The 27,439-nt window shown below is 38.1% G+C and overlaps 1 protein-coding gene across 4 annotated transcripts in view; it reads right to left on the bottom strand.

The window, feature by feature from the left end:
• LRRC49 (leucine rich repeat containing 49) overlaps positions 1-27,439 on the bottom strand; it is a 161,883-nt gene that overhangs the window by 39,696 nt on the left and 94,748 nt on the right. For all 4 annotated transcript variants that reach the window (XM_055536862.1, XM_055536863.1, XM_055536864.1 and 1 more), the window contains 2 exons: positions 8,654-8,737; positions 5,099-5,259 (listed from right to left, as the gene is read on the bottom strand). In XM_055536862.1, coding sequence (XP_055392837.1) covers positions 5,099-5,259; positions 8,654-8,737 — 245 coding nt within the window. The remainder of the gene's footprint in view (positions 1-5,098; positions 5,260-8,653; positions 8,738-27,439) is intronic.

The following is a 27,439-nucleotide window of genomic DNA, read 5'->3' as shown; positions in this document are numbered from 1 at the left end:
AACAACTCATTCCCAGGGCCGCAGTGGCCTCCAAAGTGTTTTTTATGTTATTACTAACATATATTCCATCTCTAAAATCTTCAACTTCAAAAACTTAATTTGACCATAAATTCCCACTAGTTCAGCTCACTACTAACCCTATTACTTTATGTAATTCTCATCATTAATTTCATAAAGACTTCTAGTCCCAGAAATACTACATTTTCTTCCAATTCATTGGCAACCTTCTACTTTTCAACTATTTAAAAGTAGCCTAGACCATATGATCTATCATTTCTTTCTTTTGAAATTATACTTGAATTTTTAAATTCCTTATCTTTGATCCTTTATTTCCTTATTCTTTCTAAGATATTTAGCTTTTCTACTGATATACCTATAACAAACCTTCAGTGTATTAAAAAGCAGAGACATCACTTTGCTGACAAAGGTCCATAATGTCAAAGCTATGATTTTTCCACTAGTCATGTACGGATGTGAGAGCTGGACCATAAAAAAGCTGAGAGCCGAAGAACTGATGATTTCGAATTGTGGTGCTGGAGGAGACTCTTGAGAGTCCCTTGGACAGTAAGGAGATCAAACCAGTCAATCCTAAAGGAAATCAAACCTGAATATTCACTGTAAGGACTGATGCTGAAGCTGAAGCTCCAATACTCTGGCCATGTGATGCGAAGATCCAATTTATTGGAAAAGACCCTGAGGCTGGGAAAGATTGAGGGCAGGAGAAGAAGGGAGTGACAGAGGATGATATGGTTGGATGGCATCACCGACTCGATGGACATAAGTTTGAGCAAACTCCAGGAGACAGTGAAGCACAGGAAGCCTGGCTTGCTGCAATCCATGGGGTTGCAAAGACAAGACTTAGCGACTGAACAACACAACTGATATATCTTGTCATTCTGTACTCCTGGAATACTCACTCAACAATTCAGACTAGCTGCTATAATTTCATGGTCAGTCACTGAGTCATGTCCAACTCTTTGTGACCCCATGAATCGCAGCATACCAGGCCTCCCTGTCCATCACCAACTCCCGGAGTTCACTCAGACTCATGTCCATCGAGTCAGTGATGCCATCCAGCCATCTCATCCTCTGTCGTCCCCTTCTCCTCCTGCTCCCAATCCCTCCCAGCATCAGAGTCTTTTCCAATGAGTCAACTCTTCGCATGAGGTGGCCAAAGTACTGGAGTTTCAGCTTTAGCATCATTCCTTCCAAAGAAAACCCAGGGCTGATCTCTTCAGAATGGACTGGTTGGATCTCCTTGCAGTCCAAGGGACTCTCAAGAGTCTTCTCCAACACCACAGTTCAAAAGCATCAATTCTTCGGCATTCAGCCTTCTTCACAGTCCAACTCTCACATCCATACATGACCACAGGAAAAACCATAGCCTTGACTAGACGAACCTTTGTTGGCAAAGTAATGTCTCTGCTTTTGAATATGCTATCTAGGTTGGTCATAACTTTCCTTCCAAGGAGTAAGCATCTTTTAATTTCATGGCTGCAGTCACCATCTGCCGTGATTTTGGAGCCCCAAAAAATAAAGTCTGACACTGTTTCCACTGTTTCCCCATCTATTTCCCATGAAGTGATGGGACCGGATGCCATGATCTTCGTTTTCTGGATGTTGAGCTTTAAGCCAACTTTTTCACTCTCCACTTTCATCAAGAGGCTTTTTAGTTCCTCTTCACTTTCTGCCATAAGGGTGGTGGCATCTGCATATCTGAGGTTATTGATATTTCTCCAGGCAATCTTGATTCCAGCCTGTGCTTCTTCCAGTCCAGAGTTTCTCATGATGTACTCTGCATATATGTTAAATAAGCAGGGTAACAATATACAGCCTTGACGTACTCCTTTTCCTATTTGGAACCACTCTGTTGTTCCATGTCCAGTTCTAACTGTTGCTTCCTGACCTGCATACAGATTTCTCAAGAGGCAGGTCAGGTGGTCTGGTATTCCCATCTCTTTCAGAATTTTCCACAGTTTATTGTGATCCACACAGTCAAAGGCTTTGGCATAGTCAATAAAGCAGAAATAGATGTTTTTCTGGAACTCTCTTGCTTTTTCCATGATCCAGCAGATGTTGGCAATTTGATCTCTGGTTCCTCTGCCTTTTCTAAAACCAGCTTGAACATCTGGAAGTTCACGGTTCATGTATTGCTGAAGCCTGGCTTGGAGCATTTTGAGCATTACTTTACTAGCATTGAGATGAGTGCAATGGTGCGGTAGTTTGAGCATTCTTTGGCATTGCCTTCCTTTGGGATTGGAATGAAAACTGACCTTTTCCAGTCCTGTGGCCACTGCTGAGTTTTCCAAATTTGCTGGTACATTGAGTGCAGCACTTTCACAGCATCATCTTTCAGGATTTGAAATAGCTCAACTGGAATTCCATCACCTCCACTACCTTTGTTCATAGTGATGCTTCCTAAGGCCCACTTAACTTCACATTCCAGGATGTCTGGCTCTAGGTGCATGATCACACCATCGTGATTATCTGGGTCATAAAGATCTTTTTTGTACAGTTCTTCTGTATATTCTTGCCACCTCTTCTTAATATCTTCTGCTTCTGTTAGGTCCATACCATTTCTGTCCTTTATCGAGCCCATCTTTGCATGAAAGAACTAACTTCCTTTAGTTCCTCAGAATTTTCCTTCAACATCTCAACACTTCCCCAGTTAGCTCCCTAGTATACTTGAAAAATGTAGAGATATACCATGATTTTTAAAGTGATGATTTATTATCTTACAAATGTTAATCCTACTGATATAAACAACTTAAATACCATTTGAAGAAAGTTCTTAACTTTTCATTTAAATGATTTTAAAGCTCATATGTAAGAACAAGTACGTGAGAATTGAATCTTTGAAAAGAATAGTGAAAGCATATTTCCCTTACTAGATATTAAAACTATAAAATGACAATAATCAAAATAGTCTGGTATTGGCATTAAAACAGATAAGTAGGTTAGTGAAATGGAATAGAAAGTTCAGAAATATATCCAGTATTTATGGGAACTTAATATAAGATGAAAATGACATTCTCACTACAAAAGAGAATAATTTAATTGAGGAATGCTATTAGAAAACTGACTAGTCAATTGGAATGGAATCAAGTTAGGCTCTTACCTAACACCATATATAAAAATAAAATTGATGTATTAAAGGAGGAATTTTAAAACCTTATTAAAATCTTAGAATAAAATTTATAAGGTCATTTGGATAAACTTGGAACTAGGAATCCTTCTTAAGGAAGATAGAAAAAATATTTTTAAAGAAAAGATAAATCAGAAATAGAACTAATGGGTAGTATTTCATAAATCTAAAGCCCAATGACATGAAGTTTTAATTTTATAAAGTATAGTTATATACAAGTAGAATTATTTTGACATTTAAATAATATTAAATTAAGTTTCAGGACAATATAAGTGACATATCCATTATATAAGTTATCACTTAATTAAAATGTTAATTCTTGTTTCCTTATTTTTCTAGCTGAAAGATCTGAGAAACTCTACATGTGGATATCCAAGTGAGGTGAAGGAGGTATGCTGGTCAATATAAATTAATCTTATAACTAAAACTGCTAAAGTATGTTTGTCTTTAAAATATATGTCAAACTCTAACTACAGTAAACTTCCAAAATATTATTCTAATTCCTCTTAAATGACTTGTTGATTACACTCTTCATATATGGAAAGCTGAAAGAACACTGGCTGAAAAGCTGAAATAAAAGCTATACTATATTTAGTTTGAAATGTGTTTCAGAATTTGGTTAGGTCATTAGATAACTGCATCAAATGAAACAAAACTGAAGTGCATTCTATCTTTGAGTTTTAGCTTTTCTTTTTAAATCGTATATATATACACACACGTTTTTAAATGACACACAAACTATGAAGTTATATATGCTTTATATTCCTCTCATTGACTTGATTCTAGTATGCCTTTATGAGCAGAAGGGAAATATGTTAAGCCTAGATAGTGTCCTCAGATTTGTTCATAAACCAAGGGATATGTGTTATATGATCTGTATGTCATAGAAGGAAAAGGCTGTGAGCCACTGGAAAAGACAGATACTATAGATTGCAACTGGAATAACTATGTTTTATGCCAAATTGCTTAACACTGATAGTTAAGTAGTAAGGATTTGTGCTAGCTAATGGGGAAACAACAAAGGTTAGCACAATCAGGATTTTACATTCTAGTGGGGAAGACAGATACAAAGAACTATTCAGGTTATTGTTCAGTCGCTAAGTTGTGTCCGACTGTGTGACCCCATGGACTATATAGCACGACAGGCCCCTATGTCCTTCACTGTCTCCTGGAGTTTGTTCAAATTCATGTCCGTTGAGTTGGTGATGCCATCCAACCATCTCATCCTCTGCTGCCCTCTTCTCCTTTTTTCTAACTACCCAGTGGTTATTAATGCTCATAAGTGCTAACAAGGGGAAGTGCAGAGTACTGGGAGAAAAAAAGATATCTGATCTAGCCCACTCTCTGGGAAGTCATTAGGAAAGACATTTCAGGGGAAGTGAGGGTTGAAGTCAAGACCTCCAGGCTGAACTGCAGTTAGCCAGGGCAGGGTGAAGGAAGCAGGGCAGGGGAGAATAGATCTGTTTGTAGAAGAAGGGTTCTAAGGTAGGAAGTAACCAAATTGGGAATCACTGAGGCTGCAGCACAAGAACAGAATGGCTGATACTATGGGACAAGATAGGTAAGGTGGGTAGATGGCCTTACAGGCTATATTAAGTAATCTAGATTTATTCCTAAGAAGAATAAAACACTACTAAAGGGTTCTGGCAACCCACTCCAGTACTCTTGCCTGGAGAATCCCATGGAGGGAGGAGGCTGGTAGGCTACAGTCCATGGGGTCGCAGAGTCGGACACGATTGAGCGACTTCACTTTCACTTTCAAAGGGTTCTTAAATTAGGGGCAAGCCTATATTCTCAATAGTTCCACCTTAACTTTTAAAACCTATTGCTAATTTCAGTAGGTTTTCTTAAGAAAACTATTTTAAAATAATTATATGTAAAATATTTCCCCATTTCTGCTCCAAATTCATTTCTCCAAAGATACTAATATCCCAAAAGAACACCACTGCATACCCTGCTTCCTCTGGAAATGTAGAGACGGTGCTTCCATCGTTCTGACAGTGGTCCTGAGAGTCAGAATCTCTTCTATCTTGATTTATAGCAATACTGGTTATTCGATGTTGTTGCAAGTCCCAATTTCGAGCTACATTGTTAATTGTTAACCTTTTCTTCTCCTATGAAAAAGTTCATTGTGACAAGAATTACATAATGCAATTTTGTAGCAGGAGAATCCAAGGAGCATATTGTTTGTACTTCTTATCACATCTTTAAAAGGAGTCAATTACTTAAAGCAGCTACCAAATATGTATTCTAAAACATGGTATAAGCAGCCTTTATTCAACCTATGCATTCAAACATCTCAAAAATGCTCTATTATTCTTAAAAAAAGTATATACAAATAACAATTACTCCCACTGGACATAAAAAAATTCACTATTTGCAGGTTTAACTTGACGGAAATTGATATACTCAAATGTTATATTTGCATGTGTGCTAAGTCGCTTTAGTCATGTCCCACTCCTTGCAACCCATGAATTGTAGCCTTCCAGGCTCCTCTGTCCATGGGATTGTCCAAGAAAGAATACTGGAGTGGGTTTCCACTTCTTCCTCCAGGGGACTCAAGTGTTATGTGAAGTTTAAATTATGTCTTTGTGCTTAAAGATAGTAAGAAAACCTGACAATATTTTAATCTTTTTAACCAATAATTATGGCAAATATGGTGGAATGATCTCGGAGAGAGGGAGAAAAGAGAGATTGATCAGTGTTTTAAGCTTCACAGTATAAATTACAATGTCTGAAAATTAACAAACATATATAGACTATGAAAAGAAATTGTACTAGGTTGAAACATTTCTAGATAACTAGTAGCATCTTAGATTATCCATTATCAAACTTCATAACTCAGATGGTAAAGAATCTGCCCGCAATGCAGGAGGCCCAGGTTCAATCCCTGGGTAGGGAGGATCCCCTGGAGGAGGAAATGGTCACCCATTTCAGTATTCTTGTCTGGAGAATCCCATGGACTGAGGATCCTGGTAGGTTACAGTCCATATGGCCACAAAGAGTCAGATATGACTGAGCGACTAACACAACTTCTAAATGGTATGTTGATTAAATCAGAGTGCTGAAAATAGACACCTCCCTTTTTATCTTTACTCAGAGAACAATCATCTAGTGAAAAATCATTGGTGTGATACTGCCCCTCTTCATCTGCTCCCTTTGGAACCAGTGAAAGCTGTCAGAAAGATTCTCTGCCCGTTCCCTCAGTGCATCCACATATGTAGAATACTTATGTTTAGATCCACTTCTTTGCCTGTCTAAAATTTTAGATGTAGAAATGGCACTGGATAGGAATTAAAACTGGTGACAAAGCTTAATTAAAACTAAACATTTTTAAAGTTCTATTTCTGCATTTAAAAATGTCTTTAACATGGGTTCTTTTTTCTATTGCTTGGTATTTGAAATTTGTTTATATAATTAAATGGGTTCCACTTAGTATGTGTATACTTCTAAGACTTCTTGACATTTTATGTATGTCCTTATCTAAAGCAAGAAGACATTTGACATTCTACTATAAATTTTCCCCCAAATCTATGATAAGAAGGCATCTTATCTTAAAGGATTCTATTTCAATTATTTGCAGATGACTTGGGACAACCCAATTCTTAATCTACACAATACCATTATTTTCACTCAGTGCCAAGGCTATTTTGAAAGAGGCAGGGGCAGTGAGTTAATGGCAGATGGCTATCATGCTGATGCCATGCATGTGGCTTTCTGGCTGACTTGGAGTTGGCAAAAATAAATATTCTTAATGAGGTAGATGTAGCAGTGCTTAGAAAAAAGGCACAAAAGTATACACCACTCAGTATGTTAAATTTATAACAAGATACTCTGAAAACACAAGCACTTTTCTATACCAACCCCAAAGTTAAGCTTTCTTTAACTGAGTTGTTAAAATCAGATCAACACCAGGCTGACAAAGAAAATGGGTATTTTCACCGAAGTCAAGAAAAGGGAAGATATAGTTTAAAACAAGAGTGCAATCTGGGGTCAGGTGGGGATCACTGGCTGGTTAGAGGGGCCAACAAGGGCTCTAAGTGCCTGTGGGGCAGGAAAAAGAAGAACAAAGGAAAGACAAATATTCTATAAGGCAAAAGAGGGTTCCCCCCCCAAAAAAAATTTATGTTCAAAGATCATGGATGCATCTGGCATATTAGTACAATCACGACTATAGCTAGAGGACAGTCTGTCAAATTTGTGTTAAAGTGATAGTTATTTTAGAAGATGCCAACTTTCAGCTTCTGCCACTTGAGTCTATTCTTTATAAACCAAGCAACACCACACCAGTATATGTCATCACTATCACTTCCATTCATTTTAAAGATTGAAAAGAAAACAGAAAGATAGAAAAGCAACAGGACTAAAGATGGATGTCTATACACCCTCCTGTCCCTCAGAAACAGCAGTCCCAGCCTTTTTGGGTACCAGGGGTGAGTTTAATGGAAGACGATCTTTTCATGGACCAGGATGGGGGGGCATTTGGGGAATGTTCAAGTACATTGTATTTATTGTGTGCTTTATTTCTAAATTATTATACATTGTGATATATAATGAAATAATTATACATCTCATGGAATGCAGAATCAGTGGGAGCTCTAAGTTTGTTTTCCTGCAACCAGACAGTCCCATCTGGGAGTGATGGAAGACACTGACATCTCAACTGAGATGAACAGCTATAAACACAGATGAAGCCTAGGTCGTTCGCCTGCCACTCACCTCCTGCTGTGTGGCCCAGTTCCTAATAGAGTGGAGTTGAGAGGACCTGGGACCAAGTTTGTTTTGTTTGTTAATTTAGGAGTAGTTTTCACAAAGTAAAACACACAGATTCAAGTGCACTCTTCGATCAGTTCTGACAAATGCATAAATGTTAACCTGTAACATTTCCATCACCCCAGGAACTTCTCTTGTTTCCTAAGTTTGCTATATACAACTTTGTTATCCCGAAAACCTTTTGAGGACAGTAATATCTGATATGCTAAATCATTTCAAACAAGTTCAAAAAAACCTTTAATTTCTATACTCCTCAAAATCTCTACCACCTCTCTATTGGAGAAGCTAACAGAGATTTTTTTTAATTTAAAAAGCCATCACTAAAAAATAAACCCATGTAGCAGAGCTTGTTAAAATATATCACTAAAGATGACAGTTTACTACAGTGGTTTCCAAAATGAAATTTAAATGCCAGGAGGATACACAAGGTGATGTACTGGTGTGGAAAGAAGGTTAACTTCTGTTATATATATATACTTTAATCTCTTCCTTTTATAATTTCTCATTTTCACATTTATTTTATATTGTACATTACATTATATTGTATTTCAGAAGTACAGGATTTTTTATGTTTTAAGGGTGTCTGTTTATTAAAAACACTATCAAAAGGAATGAAAAATTTGCAGTTTGGAAACCACTTTTCTAGCTGATTAGCAAGCTAGCTTCAGTATGTGTGAGTGTGTGTACGTGTGTGTGTGTGCACACATACATGAATGTAGAGACCAGAGACAATACCTTAAGCAAAGATTGCTTATGACTTTCCCGCTTCTTCTCTTCCTCTTTTTTGGCTACAATAGATGCCATACGCCTTTCTTCTTCCTAAAAGAAAAATGTAAAAAAGTATTGTTAAGTATTTAACCTTTTTTGATGCTAAATATCTTCAGTTCTCCAAGTCTGATTTTCTTTGTGAGAGCCATACTACTTGCTAATAGGAAATATGCCCTCAAAGAAAAAGTCAGTATGTTCCTCTTTATTTTCTTCTTCCAACTTAATTCGAAAAGAAAACTGCGCATTCTTAACTCTACTCCCAACTCTTGATGTGAGATAAACCTAAATAATACAAGAAAAAGACTGAGAAGAGAAAGAAGAAAGGGGGAGCAGGGGGCTTCCCTGGTGGCTCAGTGGTCAAGAATTCACCTGCTAATGCAAGAGACATGGGTTACGGGTTCAATCCCTGGTCCAGGAAGATTCTACATGTCATGAAGCAACTAAGCCCATGTGCCCCAAATATTGAGCTTGTGCTCTAAAGCCTGGGAAATGCAACTATTGAACCTACGTGCCACCACGACCGAAGCCTGCATGCCCCAAAGCCCACGCTCCGCAACAAGAGCAGCCACTGCAATGAGAAGCCCGTGCACCACAACTGAGTGCCCCCACTCACACAACTAGAGAAAGCCACGCACAGCAGCCAAGATCCCCCACAATCAGACGTAAATACATAAGATTATAACAAAAAGGAATGGGAAGCAGGACTGTATAACTTTTCTTTGTACTGTAGTTCTACATGGAGATTTTTAACAAAGTCTTTATCATGAAGATGAAAATCATACTTCTAACAATCTATTTAATTTATTGTTGCAAAGCAGAGTTTTTTTTAAATGACAATACAATTGCAATTGTGAAAGCTTTTTAAAAATTTCCATTGATATTAATAAATTATTCTCCATTAATATCATTACTTTGTTTTTAAGTTGATTTGGCCAGACTAGTTTCTTCCATTCTAAAAACTATGAAACTTTACTGTAATAACATTACAGTTTAGAAAAACTTTTAAAAATCAGTCATAATCCCAAAACCCTAACTCAAATATCATAATTTTTCCATCACATTATGATATTCACTATAAACAAATTTTTAAATGTTGCAATCTGCATACACAATCTGGATCATGATTTTTCACCCTAAAGATTGGCAAATTTTAATAAAGTAAATTATAGGCATGTAACTCATAGTTTTTATTATCAAAATATTTGTATGCATTCAAAATGATGTCATAATTTGAGAAAACAATTTCTTAATGAAAGACAAACTTGAAAATATCTTCAGAGACAGAAAACTATAAAAAGTAATTCATTACATTTGAAGGAGAACATTTTCAGAAATACAATTTACAAAACCTGAAATTAAAAATTTAATGGAGGTGAGTTGAAGAGTAGAATGCTCTTATTCAGTTCAGTTCAGTTCAGTCACTCAGTCACGTTCGACTCTTTGCGACCCCATGAATTGCAGCACGCCAGGCCTCCCTGTCCATCACCAACTACCGGAGTTCACTCAGACTCACGTCCATCAAGTCAGTGATGCCATCCAGCCATCTCGTCCCCTTTTCCTCTGGCCCCCAATCCCTCCCAGCATCAGAGTTTTTTCCAATGAGTCAACTCTTCGCATGAGGTGGCCAAAGTACTGGAGTTTCAGCTTTAGCATCATTCCTTCCAAAGAAATCCCAGGGCTGATCTCCTTCAGAATGGACTGGTTGGATCTCCTTGCAGTCCAAGGGACTCTCAAGAGTCTTTTCCAACACCACAGTTCAACGCTCTTATGCTGCTAAGTCGTGTCAGTCATGTCCGACTCTGTGTGACCCCACAGATGGCACCCACCAGGCTCCCCCGTCCCTGGGATTCTCCAGGCAAGAACACTGGAGTGGGTTGCTCTTATACCACCCTATAATTGCCAGTCATAGCCCTTAACCTCTTTCATTTAAATTATCTCTGGTACTATATCTCCTCTTTCCTGCAAATAGATAGCTCCATAAAGGTATGGACCATATCAGCTACCCAGCACATAGTAGATATGCAGTAAATATATATTCAAAGAATGAATTATTAAATGTACATCTCTATGACTGTGATTGTGTAAGTTGCTCAGTTGTGTCTGACTCTTTGTGACCCCATGGACTGTAGCCCGCCAGACTCTTCTGTCCATGGGATTCTCCAGGCAAGAATACTAGAGTGGGTTGCCATTCCCTTCTCCAGGGGATCTTCCCAACCCAGGGATCAAACTCAGGTTTCCTGATTTGCAGGCAGATCTGAGCCACTGGCTCCTGATCTGAGCCACAGCGAAGCCCACAACTGTTCAATAATTTCCTAAAACTGAAACCATTAAATCAAATGGTAGATATATTTCTAGGGCTTTTGCTGTGTTTGCAAAAGTACTCCATAAGTATAGTACTAATTTATATTTCTACCAGAAGTTTACACTTGATTTAAAATATAATGGATAGTCACAAGAGTTGTTCAGCAAATATTCCTATGTATTCCTATATCCTGGCCATATAGTGGGATGGCACTTCATGTCCTCTTGAAGTTAGGTGTGGTCAAGTGAATTGCTTTGGCCAATGTCGTATGAACAAAAGTGATATGTGTTACTTCTGGGTAGAAAATTTCAAAGATAATGTAGGATATAGCTATTTCCTCTCTTAATTCTGGTACAGAATTTGCAAAGCTCCAAAGGGTAGGCACTTTGAAGGCCTTGGTCGTTGAATGAGGACAACACAGAGTAAAGTTCTCAGACCACATAAAATGGACAGACTGACAGTATGAGCATGAGATAAACTTTGTTGATTTAATCCACTGAGATTAGAGAAGTTGTTACCGTAAGATGGAGAAGCTCTAAACAGCAATAACAAGACTTGGAGCTGACTGAATTAGATCATGAACTCCTTATTGCAAAATTCAGCCTTAAACTGAAGAAAGTAGAGAAAATCACTAGACTTTTCAGATATGATCTAAATCAAATCCCTTATAATTATACAGTAGAGGTGACAAATAAATTCAAAGGGTTAGATTTGGTAGACAGAATGCCTGAAGAACTATGGACAGAGGTTTGTAACATTGTATAGGAAGAAAAGAAATGCAAGAAGGCAAACTGGTTGTCTGAGGAGGCCTTACAAATAGCTGAGAAAAGAAGAGAAGCAAAAGGCAAAGGAGAAAGGGAAAGATATAGCCAAGTGAATGCGGAGATTCAGAGAATAGCAAGGAGAGATAAGAAAGCTTTCTTAAGTGAACAATGCAAAAAAAAAATAGAGGAAAACAATAGAATGGCAAAGACTAGCGATCTTGTCAAAAATATTAGAGATACTAAAAGAACATTTCATGCAAAGATGGGCACAATAAAGAACAGAAACAGCAAAGACCTAACAGAAGTAAAAGAGATTAAGAAGAAGTGGCAAGAATACACAGAAGAACTATAGAAGAAAGGTCTTAATGACCCAGATAACCACAATGGTGTGGTGACTCACGTAGAGCCAGACATCCTGGAGTGTGAAGTTAAGTGAGCCTTAGGAACCATTACTATGAACAAAGCTAGTGGAGGTGACAGAATTCCAGCTGAGCTATTTCAAATGCTAAAAAGTGCTGCATTCAATAAGCAGGCAAATTTGGAAAACTCAGCAGTGGCCACAGGACTGGAAAAGGTCAGTTTTCATTCCAATCCCAGAGAAGGGCAATGCCAACGAATGTTCAAACTACCATGTGATTGTGGTCATTTCACATGCTATCAAAGTAATGTTCAAAATCCTTCAAGCTAGGCTTCAATGGTATTTAAACTGAGAACTTCCAGATGTTCAAGCTGGATTTAGAAAAGGCAGAGGAACCAGAGATCAAATTGCCAACATCTGTTGGATCATATAAAAAGTAAAGGAATTCCAAAAACATTATCTACTTCTGCTTCATTGACTACACTGAAGTCTTTGACTGTGTGGATCACAACAAACTTCAAAATTCGTAAAGAGATGGGAATACCAGACCTTTTTACCTGTCTCCTGAGAAACTTGTATGCAGGTCAAGAAGCAAAAGTTAGAACCAGACATGGAACAACTGTTTCAAAATTGGGAAAGGAGTACATCAAGGCTACATTTTGTCACCCCGCTTATTTAACTTCTGTGTAAAATGCCAGGCTGAATGACTCACAAGCTGAAATCAAGATTGCTGGGAGAAATATCAACAACCTCAGATATGCAGATGATATCACCCTTACAGCAGAAAGTGAAGAGGAACTAAAGAGCCTCTGGTGAAGGTGGAAGAGGATAGTGAAAAAGCTCTCAACATTCAAAAAAATGAAGATCATGGCATCTGGCCCCATCACTTCATGGCAAACAGATGGGGGAACAGTGAAAACAGTGATTTTATTTTCTTGGGCTCTAAAATCACTATGGACAGTGACTGCAGCCATGAAATTAAAAGACACTTACTCACTGGAAGAAAAGTTATGACAAACATAGACAATATATTAAAAACTAGAGGAGGGAGGAGTCAAGATGGTGGAGGAGTAGGACGGGGAGAACACTTTCTCCCCCACAAATTCATCAAAAGAGCATTTAAACGTCAAGTAAATTCCACAAAACATCTTCTGAATGCCAGCAGAGGACATCAGGCACCCAGAAAAGCAACCCAACTCTTCAAAAGGAGGTAGAAAAAAAATAAAAGACAAAAAAAGAGACAAAAGAGGGAGGGACGGAGTTCCGTGCCGGGAAGGGAGTCTTAAAAAGAGAGGCGTTTCCAAACACCAGGAAACCTTCTCACTGCCGAATCTGTGCCGAGCTTTGGAAGCACAGAGGGCAACATAAAAGGGAGAAAAAAAATAAACAATTAAAAATTGCAGATTGTGAGCCCTACGGTAACTCCCCCAGCGGAGAAGCAGCGCAGATGCCTGCACACGCCATTAGCAAGCGGGGGCTGGGCAGGGAAGCGCGGCGCGGTCTGTGTCCCTTAGAGTAAGAATCGGCCCAAATGTCCTGAGCGCTATCTGAGTGAAATAATTTGGGCTAGCAAACCAGATTGTGGGATATCTACCACGCGAAAAGCCAGCCCTAACCTAAGACACCACCAGGCCCGCACACGGAACAAAGGACTGAACAGAGATAGCCGGCTGCAGACCTTCCCCCTCCGGTGACAGGCAGCCAGAGCCGGAAGGGGGCAATCGCAGCCCCAGAGAGACACTATCTATAAAACTGTAAGCAGCCTTCTTTGCTAACTAAAACTTCTTGGGGGTCTGGATGGTAAACATCTGCCTGAGAAGGTGCGCTGGTTTTACACCCAGATAACCGAGTGGCGGGGAGGCGATAAGTCGCAGCATTGATGCTCGCCAAACACCTCATCACCTGAGCTGCTCGGAACTGGGAAGAGCACAAAACGCAGGCCCAACCGAGTCTGCACCTCTGAGGACTACCCGAGTGCCTGAACCTGAGCGGCTTGGACCTGGGAGCTCAGCCCAGGGCCGGCCTCTGATTGTTCCCGGCGGAACAACCTAGAGCCCGAGCAGTGTGGGCAGGGAGGCTACACGCACCGTGAGCGGGGGCAGACCCAGTGTGGTTGAGGCACTGCGAGCGCACGACAGTGTTATCTGTTTGCAGCATCCCTCCCTCCCTCCCGACAGCGCAACTGAACAAGTGAGCCTAAAAAAAAAAAAAAAAGTGTCCTCCACCGTCCCGTTTGTGTCAGGGAGGAAACCAGACACTGAAGAGACCAGCAAACAGAAGAAGCTATAACAGAGGGAAACGCCTTGGAAGCTACAGGCCATAGATTAAAACTCTGTGGTTACTACGGACTACATAGGAAGGGGCCTATAGATCTTGAGAAATATAAGTCAGACCAAGGAACTAGCCAAAAATGAACTGAACCCACAATACTCACAACAAAACCAGAGAAAGACCTAATTTATTTTTACTATTTTTACGATCAATCTTTCTTTCTTTTTTTTTTTAAATTTTTTTTTAAATTTTAAGTCCTGTATTGTCCTTTAATTTTCACTTTTATAACCTATTACTTTGCAAAAAAAGACCCTATTTTTTTTCTTCTTCAGCAAACTTCATATATATATTTTATAATTTTTTGACTGTGTTTTGTTTTTTTTTCTTTTTCTTCTTTTCTTTAACATTGTATTTTTGAAATTCCAAACTCTACTCTAGATTTTTAATTTTAGCCTTTTGGTATATGTTATCAATTTTGTACCTATAGTTTTTTTGATAATTTCTGTGACTTTTTTTTTTCTTTCCTCTGTTTCTTTCTCTTCTTCTTTTATATAACATCGTATATCTGCAATTCCAAACTCTACTCAAGATTTTTAATTGATGCTTTTTGGTATTTGATATCAATTTTGTACCTGTATTTTCTTTATAATTTTTGCGACATTGTTTTTGTTGGTTTGTTTGTTTTCTCTCTTTATTTTTCTTCTTCTTCTTTTTTTTAACATTGTATTTTTGAAATTCCAAACTCTACTCTAGATTTTTAATTTTTGCTTTTTGGTATTAGTTATCAATTTTGTACCTGTAGTTTCTTTATAATTTTCGTGACCTTGTTTGTTTTTCTTTGTTCGTTTTTTCTCTCTTTCTTTTCCTTCTTCTTTTCATTAACATCGCATTTTTGAAATTCCAAACTCTACTCTAGATTTTTAATTTTTGCTTTTATGTATTTGTTACCAATTTTGTACCTTTAAGAACCCAATCTTCAGGACCCATTTTTCACTAGGGAGCAAGATTACTGGCTTGACTGCTCTCTCTCCCTTTGGACTCTCCGTTTTCTCCACCAGGTTGCCTGTATCTCCTCCCTAACCCCTCTCTACGCTACCCAACTCTGTGAATTTCTGTGTGTTCCAGACGGTGGAGAACACTTAGGGAACTGATTACTGGCTGGATCTGTCTCCCTCCTGTTCATTTCCCCTTTTTATCCTTCTGGCCACCTCTGTCTCCTTCCTCCTTCTTCTCTTCTCTGTATAACTCCGTGAACATCTCTGAGCAGTCCAGTTGTGGAGTGCACATAAGGAAGTGACTACTGGCTAGCCCACTCTCTCCACTATTGATTCCACCTCATCTCATTTGGGTCACCTCTAACTCTCTCCTCCCTCTTCTCTTCTCCGTGTAACGCTGTGAACCTCTCTGAGTGACCCTCACAGTAGAGAAACTTTTCATCTTTAATGTAGATGTTTTATCAATGGTGCTGTATAGAAGGAGAAGTTTTGAAACTACTGTAAAAATAAGACCGATAACTGGAAGTAGGAGGCTTAAGTCCAAACCCTGACTCCAGGGAACTCCTGACTCCAAGGAACATTAATTGACAGGAGCTCATCAAACGCCTCCATACCGACACTGAAACCAAGCACCACACAAGGGCCAACAAGTTCCAGGGCAAGACATACCAAGCAAATTCTCCAGCAACAAAGGAACACAGCCCTGAGCTTCAAGATACAGGCTGCCCAAAGTCACCCCAAAACCATAGACATCTCATAAGTCATTACTGGACACTTCATTGCACTCCAGAGAGAAGAAATACAGCTCCACCCACCAGAACACCGACACAAGCTTCCCTAACCAGGAAACCCTGACAAGCCACCTGTACAAACCCACACACAGTGAGGAAACGCCACAATAAAGAGAACTCCACAAACTGCCAGAATACAGAAAGGACACCCCAAACTCAGCAATTTAAACAAGATGAAGAGACAGAGGAATACCCAGCAGGTAAAGGAACAGGATAAATGCCCACCAAATCAAACCAAAGAGGAAGAGATAGGGAATCTACCTGATAAAGAATTCCAAATAATGATAGTGAAATTGATCCAAAGTCTTGAAATTAAAATGGAATCACAGATAAATAGCCTGGAGACAAGGATTGAGAAGATGCAAGAAAGGTTTAACAAGGACTTAGAAGAAATATAAAAGAGTCAATATATAATGAATAATGCAATAAGTGAAATTAAAAACACTCTGGAGGCAACAAATAGTAGAATAACAGAGGCAGAAGATAGGATTAGTGAATTTGAAGATAGAATGGTAGAAATAAATGAATCAGAGAGGATAAAAGAAAAACGAATTAAAAGAAATGAGGACAATCTCAGAGACCTCCAGGACAATATTAAACGCTACAACATTCGAATCATAGGGGTCCCAGAAGAAGACAAAAAGAAAGACCATGAGAAAATACTCGAGGAGATAATAGTTGAAAACTTCCCTAAAATGGGGAAGGAAATAATCACCCAAGTCCAAGAAACCCAGAGAGTCCCAAACAGGATAAACCCAAGGTGAAACACCCCAAGACACATATTAATCAAATTAACAAAGATCAAACAAAAAGAACAAATATTAAAAGCAGCAAGGGAAAAACAACACATAACACACAAGGGAATTCCCATAAGGATAACAGCTGATCTTTCAATAGAAACTCTTCAAGCCAGGAGGGAATGGCAAGTCATACTTAAAATGATGAAAGAAAATAACCTACAGCTCAGATTATTGTACCCAGCAAGGATATCATTCAAGTATGAAGGAGAAATCAAAAGCTTTTCAGACAAGCAAAAGCTGAGAGAATTCTGCACCATCAAACCAGCTCTCCAACAAATACTAAAGGATATTCTCTAGACAGGAAACACAAAAATGGTGTATAAATTCAAACCCAAAACAATAAAGTAAATGGCAATGGGATCATACTTATCAGTAATTACCTTAAACATAAATGGGTTGAATGCCCCAACCAAAAGACAAAGATTGGCTGAATGGATACAAAAACAAGACCCCTACATATGTTGTCTACAAGAGACCCATCTCAAAACAGGGGACACATACAGACTGAAAGTGAAGGGCTGGAAAAAGATTTTCCATGCAAATAGGGACCAAAAGAAAGCAGGAGTAGCAATACTCATATCAGATAAAATAGACTTGAAAACAAAGGCTGTGAAAAGAGACAAAGATGGTCACTACATAATGATCAAAGGATCAATCCAAGAAGAAGATATAACAATTATAAATATATATGCACCCAACACGGGAGCACCACAGTATGTAAGACAAATGCTAACAAGTATGAAAGGAGAAATTAACAATAAGACAATAATAGTGGGAGACTTTAATATCCCACTCACATATATGGATAGATCAACTAAACAGAAAATTAACAAGGAAACACAAACTTTAAACTATACAATAGATCAGTTAGACCTAATTGATATCTATAGGACATTTCATCCCAAAACAATGAATTTCACCTTTTTCTCGAGCGCACATGGAACCTTCTCCAGGATAGATCACATCCTGGGCCATAAGGCTAGCCTTGGTAAATTCAAAAAAATAGAAATCATTCCAAGCATCTTTTCTGACCACAATGCAGTAAGATTAGATCTCAATTAGAGGAGAAAAACTATTAAAAATTCCAACATATGGAGGCTGAACAACACGCTGCTGAATAACCAACAAATCACAGAAGAAATCAAAAAAGAAATCAAAATTTGCATAGAAACGAATGAAAATGAAAACACAACAACCCAAAACCTGTGGGACACGGTAAAAGCAGTCCTAAGGGGAAAGTTCATAGCAATACAGGCACACCTCGAGAAACAAGAAAAAAGTCAAATAAATAACCTAACTCTACACCTAAAGCAACTAGAAAAGGAAGAAATGAAGAACCCCAGGGTTAGTAGAAGGAAAGAAATCTTAAAACTTAGAGCAGAAATAAATGCAAAAGAAACAAAAGAGATCATAGCAAAAATCAACAAAACCAAAAGCTGGTTTTTTGAAAGGATAAATAAAATTGACAAACCATTAGCCAGACTCATCAAGAAACAAAGGGAGAAAAATCAAATCAATAAAATTAGAAATGAAAATGGAGAGATCACAACAGACAACACAGAAATACAAAGGATCATAAGAGAGTACTATCAACAATTATATGCCAATAAAATGGACAACGTGGAAGAAATGGACAAATTCTTAGAAAAGTACAACTTTCCAAAACTCGACCAGGAAGAAATAGAAAATCTTAACAGACCCATCACAAGCACGGAAATTGAAACTGTAATCAAAAATCTTCCAGCAAACAAAAGCCCAGGTCCAGACGGCTTCACAGCTGAATTCTACCAAAAATTTAGAGAAGAGCTAACACCTATCCTGCTCAAACTCTTCCAGAAAATTGCAGAGGATGGTAAACTTCCAAACTCATTCTATGAGGCCACCATCACCCTAATACCAAAACCTGACAAAGATCCCACAAAAAAAGAAAACTACAGGCCAATATCACTGATGAACATAGATGCAAAAACCCTTAACAAAATTCTAGCAATCAGAATCCAACAACACATTAAAAAGATCATACACCATGACCAAGTGGGCTTTATCCCAGGGATGCAAGGATTCTTCAATGTCCGCAAGTCAATCAATGTAATAGACCACATTAACAAATTGAAAAATAAAAACCATATGATTATCTCAATAGATGCAGAGAAAGCCTTTGACAAAATTCAACATCCATTTATGATAAAAACCCTCCAGAAAGCAGGAATAGAAGGAACATACCTCAACATAATAAAAGCTATATATGACAAACCCACAGCAAACATTATCCTCAGTGGTGAAAAATTGAAAGCATTTCCTCTAAAGTCAGGAACAAGACAAGAGTGCCCACTTTCACCATTACTATTCAACATAGTTTTGGAAGTTTTGGCCACAGCAATCAGAGCAGAAAAAGAAATGAATCCAAATTGGAAAAGAAGAAGTAAAGCTCTCACTGTTTGCAGATGACATGATCCTCTACATAGAAAACCCTAAAGACTCCACCAGAAAATTCCTAGAACTAATCAATGACTATAGTAAAGTTGCAGGATATAAAATCAACACCCAGAAATCCCTTGCATTCCTATACACTAATAATGAGAAAACAGAAAGAGAAATTAAGGAAACAATTCCATTCACCATTGCAATGGAAAGAATAAAATACTTAGGAATATATCTACCTAAAGAAACTAAAGACCTATATATAGAAAACTATAAAACACTGGTGAAAGAAATCAAAGAGGACACTAACAGATGGAGAAATATACCATGTTCATGGATTGGAAGAATCAATATAGTGAAAATGAGTATACTACCCAAAGCAATCTATAGATTCAATGCAATCCCTATCAAGCTACTAACAGTATTCTTCACAGAGCTAGAACAAATAATTTCACAATTTGTATGGAAATACAAAAAACCTTGAATAGCCAAAGCGATCTTGAGAAAGAAGAATGGAACTGGAGGAATCAACCTACCTGACTTCAGGCTCTCTACAAAGCCACAGTTATCAAGACAGTATGGTACTGGCACAAAGACAGAAATATAGATCAATGGAACAAAATAGAAAACCCAGAGATAAATCCACGCACATATGGACACCTTATCTTTGACAAAGGAGGCAAGAATATACAATGGATTAAAGACAATCTCTTTAACAAGTGGTGCTGGGAAATCTGGTCAACCACTTGTAAAAGAATGAAACTAGAACACTTTCTAACACCATACACAAAAATAAACTCAAAATGGATTAAAGATCTAAACATAAGACCAGAAAATATACAACTCCTAGAGGAGAACATAGGCAAAACACTCTCTGACATACATCACAGCAGGATCCTCTATGACCCACCTCCCAGTATATTGGAAATAAAAGCAAAAATAAACAAATGGGACCTAATTAACCTTAAAAGCTTCTGCACATCAAAGGAAACTATTAGCAAGGTGAAAAGACAGCCTTCAGAATGGGAGAAGATAATAGCAAATGAAGCAACTGACAAACAACTAATCTCGAGAATATACAAGCAACTCCTACAGCTCAACTCCAGAAAAATAAATGACCCAATCAAAAAATGGGCCACAGAACTAAATAGACAGTTCTCCAAAGAAGACATACAGATGGCTAACAAACACATGAAAAGATGCTCAACACCACTCATTATCAGAGAAATGCAAATCAAAACCACTATGAGGTACCATTTCACACCAGTCAGAATGGCTGCGATCCAAAAGTCTACAAGTAATAAATGCTGGAGAGGGTGTGGAGAAAAGGGAACCCTCTTACACTGTTGGTGGGAATGCAAACTGGTACAGCTACTATGGAGAACAGTGTGGAGATTCCTTAAAAAACTGGAAATAGACATGGCTTATGATCCAGCAATCCCACTGCTGGGCATACACACTGAGGAAACCAGAAGGGAAAGAGACACGTGTACCCCAGTGTTCATCACAGCACTGTTTATAATAGCCAGGACATGGAAGCAACCTAGATGTCCATCAGCAGATGAATGGATAAGAAAGCAGTGGTACATATACACAATGGAGTATTACTCAGCCATTAAAAAGAATACATTTGAATCAGTTCTAATGAGGTGGATGAAACTGGAGCCTATTATACAGAGTGAAGTAAGCCAGAAAGAAAAACACCAATACAGTATACTAACGCATGTATATGGAATTTAGAAAGATGGTAACAATAACCCTGTGTACGAGACAGCAAAAGAGACACAGATGTATAGAACAGTCTTTTGGACTCTGTGGGAGAGGGAGAGGGTGGGAAGATTTGGGAGAATGGCATTGACACATGTAAAATATCATGGATGAAACGAGTTGCCAGTCCAGGTTCAATGCACGATACTGGATGCTTGGGGCTGGTGCACTGGGACGACCCAGAGGGACGGTATGGGGAGGGAGGAGGGAGGAGGGTTCAGGATGGGGAACACATGTATACCTGTGGCAGATTCATTTTGATATTTGGCAAAACTAATACAATTATGTAAAGTTTAAAAATAAAATAAAATTTAAAAAAAAAAAACACCAAAATAAATAGGTCACAGTTAAGGATTAAAAAAAAAACTAGAGACTCCTTTTGCCCTCATAGGTCTGTATAGTCAAAGCTCTGGTTTTTCCAGTAGGCATGTATAGATGTGAGAGTTGAACCATAAAGAAGACTGAGTGCTGAAGAATTGATGCCTTTGATCTATGGTGCTGGAGAAGATTCTTGAGAGTCCCTTGGACAGTAAGGAGATCAAACCAGTCAATCCTAGAGGAAATCAGTCCTGAATATTCATTGGAAGGACCGATGATGAAAATGAATCTCCAATACTTTGGCCACCTGATGTGAAGAGCTGACTCACTGGAAAAGACCCTGATGCTGGGAAAGATTGAGGGCAAGAGGAGAAGGAGGTGGCAAAGGATGAGATGCTTAGATAACATCACTGACTCAATGGACATGAGTTTGAGCAAACTCCAGGTGATAGTGAAGGACAGGTAAGCCTGGTGTGCTGTGGTCCATGGGGTCGCAAAGAGTCAGATACAACTCAGTGACTGAACAACAACAGCCTAGAGTATCCTGATCAGTATATACGTTATAATTAGAATTAAGGAAAGTCAAAGAGGCACAAAAATGTATTCTAGGGTGTGAGCCATTATAAATGCTCCTGAAAACAAAGGACTTAGACTAAAGAAGTAAATAAAAAATGTACAAAGTAAACTATCTCAGAGTTAAAAAGGTAATCAGAAATACATCCACTGGAAGACTCAAATTTTAAAAATGAGGAAATGAACACTCTGAGAAGTTTAGTAACTTATACAAGGTCAAAGCCAGGATCAGAACCAGAGGCCATTTGTGAGAAATGGGGTTTGCATTTTTATAATCAGGATATATTTATATGTGTTTTCCTGGTTTTAGACAGATGAAAAAAGTGAGGTCAAAATTTAGCAGTAATCTGCCATACAATTTAGTTCTTTAAAAGGGAATGAAAATTTATGTGATTTTTGGTGAATTTAAAGTATATTTGACAATATGGAAAATAGTTGTTCTTAATGTTTAAAGGCTGAACAGAGGTAATGAGGAGAAATAAACTAAGAAATTCAGAACCTTGGTTCCTAGTTTCATAAAATAGCTGAATTAATAACCACATTAAACTCTTTTGTTCAGTAGATGTTGATTTAGTACCTATTAAGTATAACCAGTTTCAGAAAAAAACTTAAAAAGAACAAAATATATTGATGGTCGATTGTTGACTCGTGTACTGAATGTGAACTAGAAACAGACTGGTTATTCAGAGAGCCAATTTTAAGCAGTACTGGAAACTGTATGGATCACGTACTATACATACTTAACAGATGATTTCATTAGATTTGCAGAAAGAATCTGAGCTTCTATTAAAGGCAGGAGGACTTTAAAAGGAAAGCTAAACCCAGGAAAACTGGATAGATGCCAAATCAATTCAAATATTGAATGTTTTAAAAATTTATAAATATGATGACTGTATTTTAGCCCAAATAATTACAGAGTAACTAAAGTTAGAAACAAAAATAAACCCCTCTAATTGTAAAGATAAGCTATAAATCTGTTGGTAAGAAGGAAAAACATTGTAAAATTCAGGCATCTTCATGATAATAATCCAATTTCTGGGACAAAACCATATCCTTTATGTAGCAAAAGAAAGAGATCTACCTGGCCTGAAAATAGACATATACTTTCCTCATTACTGTGGTTTGTCATGAAGACCCAATACAGAAACAGGTTTAAATTAATTAAGAAGCGTAGTGATTTAACGGAGAAAGAAATGGCAACCCACTCCAGTATTCTTGCCTAGAGAATCCCATGGACAGAGGAGCCTGGTGGGCTGCCGTCTGTGGGGTCACACAGAGTTGGACACGACTGAAGCGACTTAGCAGCAGCAGCAGCAGCAGTGATTTAATAGGTATTTAATAACTTACCTTATACACTCTTAGCAGATTTCTAAGGCTCTAAAACAATGAATTTATTACATGAGAAGACATTTTGCTGCAAAATAAATAATAGCAGTCCTAATATAATCAGCAATTTATTATGTGGAATTTTATAAACAATGGCAATGTGGGTTTTTTAACCATATACTTTAAATAGTTATTCAAGACACTGTTTTCCTTGACTATACTAAATATTAAAACAGACTAAAATTACAGAGCTTTTGTCTAGAGGAGAATGCTCTTTATTTTTCTTTCAATCTTTTTTTCTTAACAGAGAAAACAGATGTTTCCAGGGTCATAGTTAATGTCAGAATGAAGATTAGAAGCTATATCACTTGACTTCTACTGGCCCATGGATAATAGTCATATTATACATTCAGTTCAGTTCAGTTCAGTCTCTCAGTCGTGTCCAACTCTTTGTGACCCCATGGACTGCAGTACGCCAGACTTCCCTGTCCATTACCAACACCTGGAGCCTACTCAAACTCATGTCCATTGAGTCGGTGATGCCATCCAACCATGTCATCCCGTGTCATCCCCTTCTCCTCCTGCCTTCAATCTTTCCCAGCATCAGGGTCTTTTTCAATTAATTAGTTCTTTACATCAGGTGGCCAAAGTAATGTAGTTTCGGCTTCAGCATCAGTCCTTCCAATGAATATTCAGGACTGATTTCCTTCAGGATGAACTGGTTGGATCTCCTTGTAGTCCAAGGGACTCTCAAGAGTCTTCTCCAACAACACAGTTCAAAAGCATCAATTCTTTGGCACTCAGCTTTCTTTATAGTTCAACTCTCACATCCATCCATATATGACTAATGGAAAAACTATAGCTTTGACTAGATTGACTTTTGTTGGTAAAGTAATGTCTCTGCTTTTTAATATGCTGTCTAGGTTGGCCATAGCCTTTCTTCCAAGGAGCAAGCTTCTTCTAATTTCATGGCTGCTGTCACCATCTGCAGTGATTTTGGAGCCCAAGAAAATAAAGTCTCACTGTTTTCATTGTTTCCCCATCTATTTGTCATGAAGTAATGGGACCGGATGCTGTGATCTTAGTTTTCAGAATGTTGAGCTTTAAGCCAACTTTCTCACTCTCCTCTTTCACTATAATCAAGAGGCTCTTTAGTTCTTCTTCACTTTCTGCCATAAGGGTGGTGGCATCTGCATATCTGAGATTATTGAGATTTCTCCCGACAATCTTCATTTCAGCTTGTGTTTCATCCAGCCCGGCATTTTGCATGATGTATGCTACATATAAATTAAATAAGCAGGATTTCAATATACAGCCTTGATGTACTCCTTTCCTGATTTGGAACCAGTCTGTTGTTCCATATCTAGTTCTAACTGTTGCTTCCTGACCTGCATACAGATTTCTCAGGAGGCAGGTTAGGTGGACTGGTATTCCCATCTCTTTGAAGAATTTTCCAGTTTGTTGTGATCCACACAGTCAAAGGCTTTGACATAGTCAATAAAGCAAAAGTAGATGTTTTTCTGGAACTCTCTTGCTTTTTCCATGATCCAAAGGATATTGGCAATTTGATATCTGGTTCCTCTGTCTTTTCTAAATGCAGTTCAAACTGGAACATCTGGAAGTTCCTGGTTCATGTATTGTTGAAGCCTAGCTTGGAGAATTTGTAGAATTACTTTGCTAGTGTGTGAGATGAGTGCAATTATGCGGTAGTTTGAACATTCTTTGGCATTGCCTTTCTTTGGGATTGGAATGAAAACTGACCTTTTCCAGTCCTGTGGCCACTGCTGAGTTTTCCAAATTTGCTGGCATATTGAGTGCAGCCCTTTCACAGCATCATCTTTTAGGATTTGAAATAGCTCAACTGGAGCTATTTCACTTCCACTAGCTTTGTTCGTAGTGATGCTTCCCTCCTCCATCTTGTTTGCAACCCCCATACTACACATTAGGGGAGAAAAAGCCAGAACAGGATAGGCTATACCACCATAATAACTTTAAAACTCACACTGGCTTACAATAAGAAAAGTTTGTTTCTTAATCATGCAAAGAACACCCCAACTGTTCTCCATGCAGTAGGCTAAGTGTTCCTAGGTGCTATGACTTGATGGCATCTTCGACTCAATATATGCTTTCACAATGACCATCACATGGGAGAAAAGCCCAGAAAATAGCACTTTGGCCTTTAAATCCTTCTGTCTGAAAATTATGTACATTACTTCTGCTCACATTTCACTGACCAAAGCAAGTTACATGACCATGTTTAACTCCAAGGGAAAGGGAAATACCATCTTTCCACCTGGAAGACATAAGAACACACTGGGGGCATTAGTAATGGCTACCACAACAGCACACTCACTTCCACCTCGGACAGGCTGCCTCCTATTTTGGAGAACAAATTGTAAATGAGTTCATATGAAGCCAAATATATGTGAGTTTGAGGTGGAGACATTAGATACTGTGTCCATTTCAGAATTGTGAGAATAGCACCTGCATTCACAAAATACTGCCTTGGAAATAAAAAATTCTGGGAGGTGGAATTTTCTATACAATGGTCCTTGTTCTAGTCCTTCAAAAGGTGTCTATTCTAGAACTGCCATATGCCCCATCAATCCCACTGCTGGGCATACACTGAGGAAACCAGAATTGAAAGAGACACATGTACCCCAGTGCTCATCACTGCACTGTTTACAATAGCTGGGACATGGAAGCAACCTAGATGTCCATCAGCAGATGAATGGATAAGAAAGCTGTGGTACATATACACAATGGAATATTACTCAGCTATTAAAAAGAATGCATTTGAATCAGTTCTAATGAGGTGGATGAAACTGGAGCCTATTATACAGAATGAAGTAAGCCAGAAAGAAAAACACCAATACAGTATACTAATGCATATATATGGAATTTAGAAAGATGGTAACAATGACCTTATATGTGAGACAGCAAAAGAGACACACATGTAAAGAACAGACTTTTGGACTCTGTGGGAGAAGGTAAAGGTGGGATAATTTGAGAGAAGAGCACTGAAACATGTATATTACCACATGTGAAATAGATCACCAGTCCAGGTTCGATGCATGAGACAGGGCACTCAGGGTCAGTGCACTGGGATGACCCAGAGGGATGGGATGGGGAGGGAGGCGGGAGGGGGTTCAGGATGGGAAACATGTGTACACCCGTGGCGGATTCATGTCAATGTATGGCAAAAATCACCACAATATTATAAAGTAATTAGGCTCCAATTAAAATAAATAAATTAATTTTTTTAAATGTGTCTATTCCTTCCTTTTTTGTACAGTCATAAAAATACTTGAAGACTACTGTAATATCTTCTTTGTCAATGAATTGTGCTAGGTTTTCTGGAGATGTTTGTTCGCAATCACCTTTATAAAACTAATAGTTCAGGTGTAATTTAACAAAGAAGAAAGGGGACTATTGCTCATTTTTTTAAATTCTGTATTTCTATAAATGAATATTGTTTTAAGCCATATTAACTTTGAACAATCATATTTCATAATTAACTCAATTTGGACTTAACAATTTCAATGCAAGTCTTTTTCACACATGCTAATTCTCTTTTCCCCAACTCTGCATTTGGCTGAGAACTGTCATGTTTGTTGTTAAGAAGTTAAGTCTAGAATTTTCAATTTATCTATTTTTTATCTTGCTAAATTCTGCTTCTATTTATAGATTAGAAGTAGGCAAAGTTTTTATACAAAGAGCCAGAAAGCAAATATCTGAAGCTTTGTAATCCATATAAAATCTCCAGCACATATTCTTTTTCTTTTTCACAGTGCTTCACAAATATAAAAACCATTCACAGCTTGAGAGCTATGAAAACAAAAAACAAACAAACAAACAAAAAAAACAGGCTGTGGGATGGATTTGGCTCACAGGCTGTAGTTTGCCAAACCTTGTTTTAGATTATTGAGCTTCTTTTGGATTCTGATTTGATCAACTGGTATATCAGGATTTCTAAGTTCCCTAGTTTGTGATTTATATCTTTTATTAGAATAATATAATGCTCTCAACTAGTCAATACTTAAACATGTTTAAGAGAATGAGAGTGA

This window comes from Bubalus kerabau, chromosome 10, assembly GCF_029407905.1.
Source record: "Bubalus kerabau isolate K-KA32 ecotype Philippines breed swamp buffalo chromosome 10, PCC_UOA_SB_1v2, whole genome shotgun sequence".
NCBI lineage: Eukaryota > Metazoa > Chordata > Mammalia > Artiodactyla > Bovidae > Bubalus > Bubalus kerabau.
This window is presented reverse-complemented; position numbering and strand designations above follow the sequence as displayed.